The 15,207-nt window shown below is 38.8% G+C and overlaps 1 protein-coding gene across 1 annotated transcript; it reads left to right on the top strand.

Annotated features, from left to right (window-relative positions):
• Positions 1-518: 518 nt before the first annotated feature.
• LOC110713288 lies at positions 519-1,093 on the top strand. Its single transcript, XM_021891747.1, has 2 exons — positions 519-540; positions 585-1,093. Exons 1-2 carry the CDS (start codon positions 519-521, stop codon positions 1,091-1,093), a joined length of 531 nt encoding a protein of 176 aa, XP_021747439.1.
• The last annotated feature ends 14,114 nt before the right edge of the window (positions 1,094-15,207 follow it).

Here is a 15,207-nt window from a genome sequence, read left to right as displayed (position 1 = left end):
ATCTTATGACTTTCCTCGCCACGAATTCATATTCTTTATTTTAAAATTTATTTGTTATTTCACTTTTAGCAAATAAGTGGCATGACCACATCAGTTTTTGGAACATACTTTTTATTTTAATATCTTCAGTATATTTTAATTAAAACCTCATTTATTTCTTTGATAAATTTTTATTTATAAATTCTTTTGTTTTACAAATATTCCATTTCACACCATTATTCCAGTAATCACCATTCCAAGCAACTTATCTCCAACAAACATTTATAAACCGCAAACGTCCATGGGAATTATTTTTTTATTTATTTTGATGCTTTATTAAATGCATGGTTGGTTAGCAATCAATATTAATTGATAAAGCTACATTAAGGGAATTTTTAGCAATTGCTATCCCAAATTGTTAGCTTCAAATTTTAATGTAAATGTTTAAAAAGTCGTTAGGTATATACGGGTGTTCGTCTTGAGAGCTAAACCTAGTCATTTCTAATAGTTATCCTTGTCCTATATTCAGGAGAAACCAAATGGCAGGGGGACGAAGTTCAGGTAGTGGTGGAAATTATTTGAATGATGTAGTGAGGCAATTGCAGCGGTTGCCCAACAATTGGCAAGGAACTCAACTGGTAACGGGGATGCTCAAGGGGAGCTCTTTAAAAAGGTGGCGCAGAGCAAGCCACCAACCTATCAGGGCGAGCCTGATCCTGTTGTGTTGGAAAATTGGTTAAGGGAATTTGAGAAACTGTTTGGAGCTGTGGGATGCCCTGAAAACTCCAAAGTGAGTTTTGCTACCTACTATCTGAGGGGTGAAGCTGACCTTTGGTGGCAACAAAACGAGGCTACCATTAGAGCATTACCTGGGTTCAACTGGACCAAATCCCAAGAAAAAGTGAGAGACAAGTTTTATCCTAGCTTTTTGCAAAAGCAAAAGGCTGAGGAATTTTCAAACCTTAGGATGGACAAGATGACAGTTACGGAATATTACACCAAGTTTATTGAGTTATCCCGTTTTGCTGAAGGATCCGTCTCTACGGAAAAAGCAAAAGCTAGGAAGTTTGAGAGTGGGTTAACTACTGATCTGCAGTTGAAGCTGTGCGGGTAGGTATTTGAGACCCTGGATGAAGTATATGGAAGGGTCGCACACCTTTATGCTCTGGAAAAAAAGAAGAAAAAAGAGTTAGCTGAAATAGAAGGAAGACAGAAGAGGAAGGAAGTGGGACAAGTTTCTGGAAACCAACAGGGAAACCAGAATGGTTTTAAGAAACAGAAGTATCACCATAACAATAACTTCCACAATAATAACAACTTCCATGGTAATAACCGTTAAGGGAACCGTAACAACAATGGAGGGGCTAGAAACAATAACCAGGGGAATAATAAGAATGGAAGGATTTACTTCTGCAAGAAGTGTAGGAACAATCACCTTGGGAGGGATTGTGAAGGCAATTTGGTTGCTTGTCGCGCTTGCAACAAACTGGGGCATAGGGAGTACGAATGTTACTCTAAGAATGCTAATGGGAATAAACAGAACAACTATAACTCAGAAGGAAACCAGAAGAATTTCCAAGGGAACAACAACAATTTTTCTGGGAATAAGGGAGTGCAGCAGAATTGGGGTGAGAAACAGTAACACCAACAATAGTAACAGCCAGCAAAAGGGAGGAGCTGCAGGGAAACTGAATGTTTTGAGTAGGCACGAGGCAGAGGCCACGAAAGATGTTATCACTAGTACTTTTTCTATTAACTCTTTTCCTGTTAAAGTATTGTTTGATTCTGGTGCAACTTTTTCTTTTGTTTCTAAGGGTATTTTTTCAAAACTTAAGGACTGCTTAAAAACAGTAGAGGCAGTAGATTTACCTATAACCATCCCGACAGGTGGGGTAGTGAAATGTACCAAAACATTTAGATATGTGCCTTTAGAAATAGAGGGAAAGATACTTCCGTCTGATCTTATTGAGTTTGGGCTGAGCGACTTTGACCTTATTTGGAGATGGACTGGCTGAGTAAGTATAATGTTGAGATTAGTTGTAGATCACATAAAGTGAAGATGGTCACAAGTGGAAATGAATCAGTGACTTACTGGATGAATGGTAAAACAAAGTGCCCAAGGGTAATATCAGTGCTAAAATTAGCAAAGTACATGAAGAAGGGACATCCAGTATATTTTTGCAGCGTTAGGGATATGAACCATGAACAAGTGGCAAATCAAGGAAATATAGAAGTGGTCAACGAATTTTTGGATGTGTTTCCGGAAGAGATCCCTAGGATGCCACCTAAGAGGGCAATCGACTTTACCATAGATTTAGTTCCTGGAACAGCCCCAATATCCAAGGCACCATATAGAATGGCACCTGCAGAAATGAGTGAATTAAAGGATCAGTTACAAGATTTGTTGGACAAAGGGTACATTACACCAAGTGCTTCTCCTTGGGGAGCACCTGTTCTATTTGTGAAAAAGAAGGATGGAAGTATGAGGTTGTGCATTGACTACAGGGAACTACATAAAGTAACCATAAAGAATAAGTATCCCTTGCCAAGAATAGATGATCTGTTTGACCAGCTGAAGGGTGCCACTGTGTTTTCAAAGATCGACTTGTGATCTGGGTATCACCAACTAAGGATTGCCGACGAGGACATTCCAAAAACTGCATTTAGGACAAGATATGGGCATTACGAATTTATAGTTATGCCTTTTGGATTGACCAATGCCCCAACAATTTTTATGGATTTGATGAATAGAGTGTTTCATCAATTTATGGATAAATTTGTAGTTGTATTCATAGATGACATACTGGTGTACTCGAAGAGTAAGGAAGAGCACGCAAAACACTTAAGGGCAATTCTGCAAACACTAAGAGAAAACCACCTCTACGCAAAATTCTCTAATTGTGAATTCTGGTTGGAAAAGGTAGCTTTCTTGGGACATTATGTGTCCAAAGAAGGAGTGGAAGTAGATCCAACCAAAATAAAAGCAGTTAAGGGTTGGCCGACACCCAAGACAGTATCTGACGTGAGAAGTTTCTTAGGCTTAGCAGGGTATTATAGACGTTTTGTTAAAGATTTCTCCAAAATTGCTAAACCCATGACCACCTTGATGAAGAAGGACAAAAAGTTTGAGTGGGACAATAAATGTGAGGAAGCGTTCCAAACCTTGAAGCAGAAACTAATCACAGCACCAGTACTTACACTCCCGGATGATAATGGACTACATGATGTGTACAGTGACGCATCAAAGAATGGCTTAGGATGCGTGCTTATGCAAAATGGGAAGGTGATTTCATATGCATCGAGACAGTTGAAGAAGCATGAAGTAAACTATCCCACTCATGACCTGGAATTAGCTGCAATCATTTTTGCGCTAAAAATTTGGCGCCATTATTTATATGGGGTGAAATGTAGAATTTACACCGACCACAAAAGCTTAAAATACATTTTCACCCAAAAGGACTTAAACTCCCGTCAGCGAAGATGGTTAGAGTATACGACAGATTATGATTTAGACATACAATACCACGAAGGGAAAGCGAATGTGGTTGCGGACGCTCTAGGTCGTAAGACTTGTCATGGAATCAACTCGTTGGTAGTGGCTAATGAACTATGCAGAGAAATGATGAAATTGAACCTGGAGGTCGTGGAATGGGGAGTACCAGCAGGTATTCTTGCAAATCTAAGCATCCAACCAACTATCTTTGACGAGATCCGAGTCAACCAAGAAGGGGATGTAAAGTTGGATAGGATTCGCGAGAAAATTAAGCAGGGAAAGACTACAGATTTCAAAATCCACGAAGATGGGAGTTTGAGGTACAAAAATAGATGGTGTGTACCATAGAAATGTGAGGAGGTGAAGAGGAAGTTGATGGAAGAAGGCCACAATACACCTTACTCTGTACACCCGGGAGGAGACAAACTATATAAGGATTTGAAGAAGATGTTTTGGTGGCCAAGAATAAAAAATGAGGTTGCTGAGTTTGTGGCAAAGTGTTTAACATGTCAAAAGGTAAAGATAGAGCAAAGAAGGCCTCAAGGAACATTGCAGTCACTAGAAATTCCAGGATGGAAGTGGGATTGCATTTCAATGGATTTCGTGACTGGCTTACCTAAGTCAAGGAGTGGAAATGATACCATTTGGGTAGTGGTGGACAAACTTACGAAATCAGCAGTGTTTATACCAATGAAAGAAACTTGGAAGATGGAGAAACTTGCGAAGGCTTACATCAAGCATGTAGTAAGTTTACATGGAGTTCCAAAAGATATTTTTTCTGACAGGGATTCCAGATTTCTCTCAAAATTCTGGAAAAGTGTTCAAGAAAATTTTGGTACCATACTTAAGATGAGTACAGCATTTCACCCTGCCACAGATGGGAAAACTGAAAGAACTATTCAAACCTTGGAGGACATGTTGAGAGCTTGTGTAATAGACTTCCAGGGAGGTTGGGAAGAAAGTTTGGATTTAATTGAATTTTCCTATAATAATAGTTACCACGCAAGCATAGGAATGACACCATTTGAGGCTTTATATGGGAGAAAATGTAGAAGTCCAATTTGTTGGAATGACATTAGTGAGACCATGATCCTAGGGCCTCAAATGATTGAAGACACAGTTAAACAAGTAAGGTAAATTCAAGCTAAAATTCAAGCAGCTCAAGATCGCCAAAAGAGCTACGCAGACTCGAAGCGAAGGGAAGAAGAGTTTGAAATTGGTGATAAGGTGTTGTTAAAGGTGTCACCAATGAAGGGGGTGATGAGATTTTGAAACAAAGGAAAATTCAGTCCAAAATACATTGGTCCATATGAAATACTACAAAGAATAGGCAAAGTAGCTTATAGGTTAGCCTTACCTATGGAGCTTAGTAAAGTACATGACGTATTTCATGTGTCCTAATTGAGAAGGTACATCCCCGATAAATCCCATGTGCTACAACCCGAAACCATCGAGTTAGATCAAAGTTTAACCTATGAAGAGAGACCTGTCAAGATTCTTGACAGTAAAGTGCGTAGTACACGCAACAAGAACGTTAAGATTGTAAAAGTACTTTGGTCTAACCAAGAATATGAGGAAGCAACTTGGGAGGCAGAGGATGAAATGAAAAAGAAATACCCAGAGTTGTTTCAGGTATGTAGAGTTACGGGGGCGTAACTCGTTTTCTTTAAGGGGGTAGAATGCGGTAGAATTTTGCGCTTTTTCCCTATATTTCAGTTATTTTTGTGCTCTTTGCACGAATTTAAACAAGTATTTCGAGTATTTGCTCCCAAAGAGACATAAAACAGTAAAAGAGTGACAAAAAGTACAACAATACTATACATATTAAGGAAAAAGGTTTGAATTTCGTTCCCCAAGTTTCGGGACGAAACTTTTTTTTAAGGGGGGTAGACTGTAATACCCCGTATTTTTATACGTATTTTATTTAAAGTATGCATTTTATAAAGTATTTAAATAGTTGTAATTATTTTAATTAAAGTATTTTAATTAATATTATTATTAAATGAAAGTTTATTTAATTATTTTATTTAAAAGTAGGGGTTTTATTTTAGGAAAGTTTAATTTTCAGCAAGTTTTATTAGGGAAGGAATTAGGAAAACCTAATAGAGGAAAGTTTAGGGAAGAGGGTTAGAAGAGAAGGGGTATAAATATCCCACTTATGAGGCAAATCAAACTTTGCCTAGAGTGGAGAAAACCCAAGGTAAACTTCTCTCTCTCCTCCTTATTTTTCTTTCCTTTTCTTTTTCCCCTTCCCCTTATTTTTTTCGGCTGCCCTTCTCCCTCACCATCGCTGCCAGCCACCAGCAGCTGGTGGCCGCCGCTGCCGGCAGCAGGTAGCCGCCTCCGCCAGCAGCCGGCAGCCGATGGTGGCTGTTGTTCTTCCTCCTCTTTTTCCCCCTTTCTTTTTCGAACTATATATAAAAAAAAAAACTTAGCTTTCTTATTTTAATTTAACCTATGCTTAGATCTAATTATAATTTATGAGTTTTGGGATTTAATTTTGATGTTTGATAATTGTAATTGTATGAATTAATTTTCAGATTTGGTTTTTAATTAAAAAGCCCCAATTTTTGAAACCCTAGGTTCTTCTTTCATGATTATTGAAAGATTATGATGTATAATAGGGTAGGCCTTTGTTTTAAGTGTTTTAAAACCAAATTACAACAAGTTTTAAGTATAATAAAGTGCTGAAATTTTATGTAGAACACTTAATATTGGGTTTCTTGAAGAAATTTTAATTACCCATTAATTGGGACTTAATTTAGGGTGTTTTAAATATAATTTCAGCTTATTCTAATTAATTTATGAAGGGTTTTAAAATAATATATATTCCTGGAAATTTGTATGGAGTGAATATTAATACTCTATTATGGATTTAATGTGTAGGAGACTTTGAAGTAAGCGATTTCTACTAGTTGTGGCAGTTTTAATAACGTACTCAAGGTACGTTCGCGTACTTAGCATATTTTGATGATGTAGAATCATGCTAGGTTTAATTTCAATTTAATTACAAGTAGTATCATGCTAAGGTTTATGTATTGAGTTGTGAATTATTGGTGTTGGTAATGGAATTGTGAAGCATGAATTATTTGTGATGATTTATGGATTGGAAAATTATATTTTGGCATGATTATATGGACTACATATTTATTTATGGCATGATAGATAGCCTGATTAATTAAACTAATTGTTTAATTATGTTTGGAATATTGAAAAGAAATTTTATTATGGTTCATATAATATTTATTGATGCTTTAAGCATGAGAAAGGAGCTATATAAGTGTCTATGTCCACAAGTAATAAATTGTATGTTGGTGTCTTTGTGCACTTAAGGTGTTTTTAACACCAAGGGATAGGATTTTTGGCGCTTTATGCGTTTCAGGTGTCTTTGATACTGAGGTAGAATTAAAAAGGGTTCAACATTAAATATTATGTGGTCACTAAATATTCAAGAATTAAATTGGTATGTTTGTGTGATTGAATTATTATTGATGATTGAATTGTTATGCTTTGAGGGTCATCACCAAGTCTAATAATATGTAAATAACGTAAAGTGAAAGAGATTACGCACCAAAACTCTTGGAACATATATACCTTGAGTATGAACATATAGGGGGAGTTATGTGACTTTATATTTGATCATAACTTCTAACGGAGTACAGGACGCTGTATATTCCTTTTTATTATTATTATGCGCGGGAATTCCGCCACCTATGTGTGGCACAGGTTTGTTGCTAGCACGGTTAGCTCCCGTGTCAGTTAACCTCAATTTATTGGGGGAGGTATAGTTGGAAACCCGTTCGATGCGTAATCAGCGCTAAATGAATTATTTAGTGTCTAGTTAAAGTGTCTTGTTGATTGTTGTGTGTGCTTGTAAACAGGTGCAATGAGGTAAGTGTATGTGATGATAGGAGAATACATGTTTGTGTGTTTAATTACGCTTATGTACTCAGCTTTGCTGATTGTGTGTGTTGTTTGTGTCTGGCCATGTCTTTATCTTGGCCCTACGATGATCCATTTTAATGGAGAGTAGTGGGGGGAAGTTGAGATACACTTTTCAGGTATTGAAGCATGTTCATGACGGGGCATGAGTCAAGAGAGAATCATGCTAGCTTCCATTAGGATATGATGTGTTTTATGCATTGAATATTTTATTATATTACTTTATGGACTAACACAAAAGTTTGGTTGTTTCGGTTTTGAATAAGGGCCTTAAATGGTTCCAAGTTGTAGTGGATGTTATTTGACTTGGTTTTGTTGATTTTCAACTTTACTTTCGTTGGTTTAGTTTTTAAATTGTGTTATTTAAATAGTTTTGGTTTTCAAGTCTTTCGCTGTGTCTCTTTGATAGTTGCCTTAACCATTTTCACGGTGGCAGTAATGTCTTAGATATTCCTAAAACGTATTTTTAAATGAGTAAAGTGTGAATTTAAAGGAAAGGAATTTCTAGGGTGTTACATAGCTGAAATGTAGAGCTAAACTTTATAGGGAATAATGTTTACCTCTACGACCCTCCAAAAGATGGACAAAACAACATTCTCCCAATGGACCGGTGTCGACACGAGTCCCTCAGCGCTCGAATGAAGTCAGCATAGGCCAAGCTGGCCCAGTCATAAGTCCCGATCCGGTGTAGATCGCGGATGGCATGAAGGTAGTAAAGCAGCGCCCTACTACCCTTGTCAGGGGAGAACGTCCTTGACAACAAAATAAGCACAAAGATGCGCATCCGCTGCTCTCGGGTAGTCTCACCATCATCGAAAGCCGCTGCCAAAGTCGAGCGGCGAATCCCCCTAGCGCTGAACTGAGTGGACTCTACCTCAGCTCGGGTCTGAATGGTAATCAGCCCCAACATCTCCTCGACCTCGGGAGAAAAGACGTCGATCCCACTGTCGAACGGCAGTGGCACAGAGCTGCACTCCACTCCTGTGATGAGACTGAAGTCGATAGGAGTGACCGTCATCTCACCCCAAGGAGCACGTACTACATGATGACCCTCGCTAGAGGCAACCATCGCCTCAGAGGTCTCAAACAACGCAGCGAGACCGTAGGACTTCCATAGGAGTCTCTTCTCGACGTCCCTAGCGATGTACATCTTGTACAGGTCACCCAAGCCGTCACAGCCAGAGCCATGATAGCGCGTCCTCCCAACTGTGATACCCCGTCTCACCCTCTCAGAAATGTGGTGAACGGGGGCAAAGAATAAGGTCCGCTCATCCCACTCGGGGAGTCGACCAAGCGAAGTGGACGGTGCGGCGTCGTCCTCCATGGGCTCATGCTCCCGTTGAGTGTCTCGGGACCGTGAACCAGAGCCTCGTTGTCTAGCCATGCTACATTGTGCAGAATTATCATAAATTAAGGTTCTATAGTATCTAAGGTTTGCCTAGCCGCATGATACTATGTTCGCAAAAAACAGAGTACGTAGTACTAAAACAGAGCACAAATTCAAATTGAGCATAGAGACATTCTTCAAGCAATCAAACAATCTTGCAATACTATAGTATTTATTGTGACAAATTGGACAAGAATTTCTAGCAAAAACATCAAGAACAAGTCACATTGCATTCTCGACCTCAAGGGGTCCAACAATGGCAATTTACTCATTTCTTCACCAAATTGAGTCAAACAAGTCTCAAATTACTCCCAAGGCAATATATAAACATAATCAAGCAATTTCATGGCATAAAATTTGACAAATAAAGAGAATTAAGCATTCTAAGTTTTGAAATTTCATAAAATTCGAATATAAACATGTACAAAATTCATAAAAACCGGTGTGAGTTCAAAAAAAACTTACAGAGATCGGGAAAGTGGATGAAAAGAGCTTTGATTTTCAACAAACTTGAGTGAATTTGGTTAAGAAACGAGCAAGAATAAAGCAAATGAAATTCTGCGAATTTTCGAGCAAAACACGACGAGCAAAACATCGAAAATGAAGAAGAAAGGGGTGTTTAAGGAAAACCCCGTTCTGGCGCCAAGAGCTACGCTTTGGCGTCAACAATAAGGCTTGGCGCCTGGCGCCAATCCCAATGCCTGGCGCTACGGCTATTTGTGTGGCACTAATGCTTTTTCAGCGGCGCAAGGACACTCAGCCACATAATGAGGTTGTTCTACCTTTTTGCAATATATTTTGGGTTCCTTGGTACGCAAGTTAGCCCCTCTAAGAAATTTGACACGATTTTTAGTAATCGGCTTGATTACATAAAGTCATCGACCTGATGAAAGATCGTCTCACTTAGCTTAAAGCGCCTAAGCATTGGGTCATTCGCAAAAGGCACCGACGTATTGGTTCATTCAGCAAAAGGCACCGACGTACAGGTTCAAAAGCAACAAAAGCGTCGACGTACAAGCATAGCGGAAGAAAAGTTCAAGCAGCTTTTAAAGATCGACAAGCGGAGATCTTCGGTAATTTCCTTTGGAAAATTATCGCAACAAATGAGGATAGCTTCAAGCGAAGCAATCTTGGACAGTATTCCCTTGGACGTGGAATATTATCAATGCATATGAGGATTGTTTCAAGCGAAGCAATCTTCGATAGTATTCCATTGGACGTGGAATATTATCAATGCGGGAGAGGATCGTTTCAAGCGAAGCAGTCTTCTATATTGGAAGCAGTTACAAGCGTAGCAATTTTCTAGAAGGATGACATTCTCTTGGCAGGAGGTCATCAAAACAGTAAAGCAGCAACAAGTCGATTACCTTCAGAGACGTGTGCTCGACGGTCAAGATACGCGTTTCTTAACTCTTTTATCTGTTTAACTAACGCTAGTTTTGCAGGTATCGGCATTACAAGAGTGGTTTAGGATCGCAGAATGTTCTGAATCATTCTCCGTCCCTATCGATACTTTGACTTTTGTTTTCGAAACATGCGTTTCTCCAAACTCAGTCAAGGTGGGGGCTTCTGTAGACACCCATTTGTGTCTCCCCAAAACCAAACCTAGTGATGAACACCTTTCGCGTCGAATCATAAACGAATGAAGTGAAAGTGTGGAAAGTTTAGTGTTGCGGATAGTTTTAATTTTTTTTCTCTTCTCTCTGTTTTTGAAAACTTATTGTTAAGAAAATAGCCAATCCAGTTTGGTTGGTCCATGATATGGGTCCAATAGTAGTGTAGTTGGATGGGCTTGACAAGAGCTTTCCAACGATATATTATAAGCCCAATTCCGATGAATATTGAGCAAGTTATGGCCAATTTACTAAACTGGGCCCGGTTCGAGCCTTATATGCGGCCCAATGATCTAGAGGAGGGCCTAACATAGATTTATAATTCCTAATGCAATTAGGAATGGTTTTAGTCTTCTATATTCTTCTAGAAGGTTCTTTTCATTCCTAATTCAATTGGCATTGATAAATTGACTTTTGTTGACTTTTCAGAGTTTTAATTAAAATCAAAGAGCATTTTTGAGGGAAATACAATTTTATCCTCCTGTACGGCAATTTTTATCTGATTTTAAGAAAACGTGTGATTTTCCAGATCAGCGCCAAACGCCAGCTGTAGGCCTGGCGCTACGCTTGGCGCCTGGAACCAATAGCCAGCGTTAGCGCTGATCAGGTTTTACGTGCGCCAGAACTCTATTTTGATATTTTATCTTTTGGCTGATTTTCTTTATAAATAACGTCGTAAAAACTTCATTTTAATTCACCAACTCTCATCAAGATTCTCTTGATTTCTCTCTCTCTCTCTCTCTTTTCTAAACTAGCTTCTCTCAAATATAAAAATTCCGCATTCATTAGATCTAGAAACACCTAGCCATATTTAAATTTGCCTTCGCCCTAGACGTGAAAGGTTTAATTTCTGAGGGTTTTGTCCCAAATCTCTATTTCAATTATTTAATTTAGTTGTTTTATTTATTATTTTCCTTGAAGTTACTAACGTGTGTATTTTGTTATTAGAAAGAGGTACGAGGCATCAAAGTAAGTACTTTAATGGTTTTTATTGATGTTATGATATACATGCTTAGATTGTTATTTTGATTCCTAGTATCATGTCAAGAGTAACTTTAATATCAAGTATGATTAGTATGATGCCTTTTATGTTCTTCCTAATATTTATATTTGTTAGTATCATGTTAAGGTTAAAGCTTTGATTTTTTATTGCTTAGTGACATGCTAGGGTTTGTTATTAATCTTGTTAGTATCATGCCTAAGAGTTTGCTATTATTATGCTTTAAGATGATTTATGATTTATGATTACATTTGTTATTACTATTGTTATGATGATTATTTTTAATTATGATTGTTATGATTATAATTCTATTATTTATGATTATTATTATGTTTCTTGATGATATTTTTATTGTTATTGCTTGATCACCTTTTTATGAATGTTTAAAAGGAATTTGTACTTGTAATCACGCTCAATAAGATAATTAATAATATTGTTAGGGTTAATGTGATTATAATTCAAGTGATCGCCAATAATAGCTTATTTGTGCATTAAATTCAACCAACATAGATAAACAGGTTTAGGGTTAAACCTATTGATTGTATGTTAGTCAAAAAGCGCACATGAATACGATCAGAATAAAGTAGAGGCCTATTATTAGGGCAGGTTCAATCTCTTTTAGGTTGCATTTGTACCTTCATCCCCGAACCCTATTTGGTTCAAGACCTTATGGAGTTGACGATCTCTTGGATCGTTAAGGGGTGTAACCTTCACCCTGTGAACGGTTTACAAGTTCCTAAAAAACTTGTTGGCGACTCTTTTGCTCTATCTTCTTTTCCTTTGAACGCAACCGTACTTTAGTGTATGATCACAGTGGGGTTCGAGCTAGGGGATTAACGCTTGAAATATTCCCTACATCCGGGTCTTGATATTGGTGATTTACTAAGGTGGAAGATTCTTTTGGAGCAAGCTCGTGGCAATTGGAAAGCACAAGATGCAAGGAAGTGGATTCTCCAAGTTCTAGCTCTTGCGCTCTCAAGCCATGCTCTCATAAAGATGGGGTGTTGAACCCACTATCAAGTGCTTTTTTGGACTGCCACTCTATGTGTTTATCGTCATCATGTTGCGCGTTCATTCAAAGACCTTAGCAAACGCACGAAGCCGTGAGAAATATCAAAGAAACCCAGATCAGCGCAGGCGCGCATCCCTGCTGCGCTGGTGGGCCTCCTTACCAGCACGGCCGCGCCTCCCTGGGTATCCGTCTTGCTCAGTTTTTGTTCGCGCCTCCTATATAAATTTTCGTAACCCAATTTTTGGGGCAAGTTGGAAAGCAAGTTTTATTTTAGATTTAGATTATAATTTTAGCTTAGTTGAGAGTTTCTCTCTCTAGTTTTTAGGGTTTGTTTAGGAGAAGATTTTAGAGAGTGAAAGTGAGGAATTTCAATGGTGATTGAGAGATTGAAGATTCAATGGTGACAATTGTATTGAAGATCTTCTCTATTATCAATGATCATTTCTAACTCTATCTCATTTTATTGCTTTGTTTAATATTCTTGTTAGTTTTGATTGATTTTGATGTTTGATGCTTCATTAGTGTAGTTATTTTTCATATATTGTTAATTCTTGATTTCTTTATTTGTTAGTTGATTAGATAATGATGTTTGAGTAGTTGTTTGGCTAGGGATACGGTGAAACTTTTATGATTGATTGATTGTGCTTAATTTGGAGATTGTGTTGATTAATTGTTGAGATTAAAGTGATTTATGGAAGTTTGCATGTGTGTCATTCGATTAGGCCTTGAGAATTATGCTAGATTGCATTGTAGTTTCTAATGATACGGACCATTGATTTAGGAATTGCAATTGTCAATTGAGCTTGATTAGTAATGCTCCTAGGTAGAGTCTCTCGTAGTTGGAGCTAGTTTGACCTCTAAGAGATAGCTTGTTGACTCTTTTTATTGAGCTTGCCATTAATCTTCACAACCATTGACTTGCATGTATTTCCGAGTTGCTACAGTTGTCATGATTACTTGTTGATCCCCATTCCTAGTGCTTTATTTGTTTAGTTTCTTTATTTGGTAGTTGGTTTGTGTTCTCCATTTTATCCTTAGACTTTGACCTAGCTTAGGCGCATAATTGAGAGCTCTTGAACATTACCGTTCCTTTGGGTTCGACCCTTGACTTGCCTTTATACTAGTATTTAGGTTAGTTAAGTGTTTATAAATTTAGTTTGACCAAGGAAGGATTATTTTCAACGACCTAGTTCACCCCTCATCACAGCATAGGCGGTACACGACTCATACCGGCTGCTCATCGAACCTCCAGATGGGCTGACCCGAGTCTTAACTTCCATGAAGTTAAGAGGCCAAGGGGGTTTGATTCGTGTCTTACCTTAGGTTCGAGGCTGGAAGGACTCTCCCCCTTCAGACGTTGCACCGCCGACTATAACATCGAGTGGCTCTCTACTCTTCGATGTCGTAGGGGCATCTAGCTATTTCCCAGCAACTCGCTGTGATCTTTCACTTAGAGCCATCATCAATTTTGTGCTCTTACCCCTGGTTGTGAGTCAATCTTGGTTGGCTAAAGAGGTGGGTTGAGAAGGGTTCCTCTTTGCCATCTTAGCCGGGGTTTTGTTCAGCTCATCCCCTGGCCGTTTGAACATCTTGGAAATGGAGCGGGGAACGGATTTGTTCCCACACTTCAAATGAAAAGCAAGGGTTACAGTCGTTAAATTAACAAATTTAGAGAAAGGGGTACAGCCGGTAAATTATTAAGTTAAGACAAAAAAGCTAGAAAGCATGGCAGGCGATCTTACCCCGCCCTTCTTAGCCTCCTTGGCATCCAAGGTGGCCTTCCTCTCAAGCAGCTGCTCTTCCCTCAGCTCAGCAGCCGATTTAGCAGGCGTTTTGCTTGGGTTAACCATATTTAGTGCGTCTTTTACAAAAAGAAACGAAAAAGTTGGTTAAATGGGCCAATCAAACAGTTAAGGCATTAATATAAACGGCAGATTGCCGGATGTATAGTGAATCTATCCTATCGGAACATGGTGCTAAGTCTGCAAACGAAAAGGAAGGCATCATCCTTCAAAAAGTCCGGATGGGGTATCCAGTTCTTAGGGACAATTATTTGGGTACCATCCTCCAAAGGCTCAGTTCTAGTCTCAAGGAACCCGGGCTCTACTATTTTTTCATAGGCCCTAGACGGAATGCGGGGAAGGGTGAATTTCTTCCCAAGAAATGTCGAGTTTGTATTGTACCGACGTAACAACCTATTGTGTCCTAATTTAGGAGATGAGATTAAGTAAAACTTCTCCTTCCAGCCGGACCACTTGGACAGTTTGTCCAAAGACATCAAATGCCGCGGATGGGTGGTTAGTGTGTACCGTGCCCCATACCCGCCTGGTGCCCGGCTCATGTAATGTATATGAGCAAAAGCTGCAAAACTTGGCTCTATATCTTAAAATTTGCAGGCGGCGATGTAACTAAGTATATTAATCCATAAATTCGGGGTAAGTTACCAGACTCCTAAGTAAAAACCCTTTAAAATTTTCTTAATACCCCTGTGGAGGGGAAAACGAAGGTCGGCTCTAATCACGGCTTCATAAGAGCCGAAGCAGTTTTCGACGTTTTCAATGTTGTTCTCCTAGGCAATCGTTACCTCAGTAGGTAGAACTTCTATTCTCTAGCCTTCCCCAACCAGATGAGCATCTTCAAATTCTCGGAAGATACCCCTTATAATATCTATAGGAAGCATCCTAGTCTCTAAGGAATTTGGCAAGATTGGCCCCCTAAGCGGCTGCTGGTAGTTAGTCGCAATATCTCCTTGATCAAAGCCCGATGCTTCTGATCTAGATA

The sequence above is a fragment of the Chenopodium quinoa genome, unplaced genomic scaffold, assembly GCF_001683475.1.
Source record: "Chenopodium quinoa cultivar QQ74 unplaced genomic scaffold, ASM168347v1, whole genome shotgun sequence".
NCBI classification, from domain to species: domain Eukaryota; kingdom Viridiplantae; phylum Streptophyta; class Magnoliopsida; order Caryophyllales; family Amaranthaceae; genus Chenopodium; species Chenopodium quinoa.
Note: the sequence above shows the minus strand (reverse complement) of the source record. Positions and strands in the feature narration are given on the sequence as shown.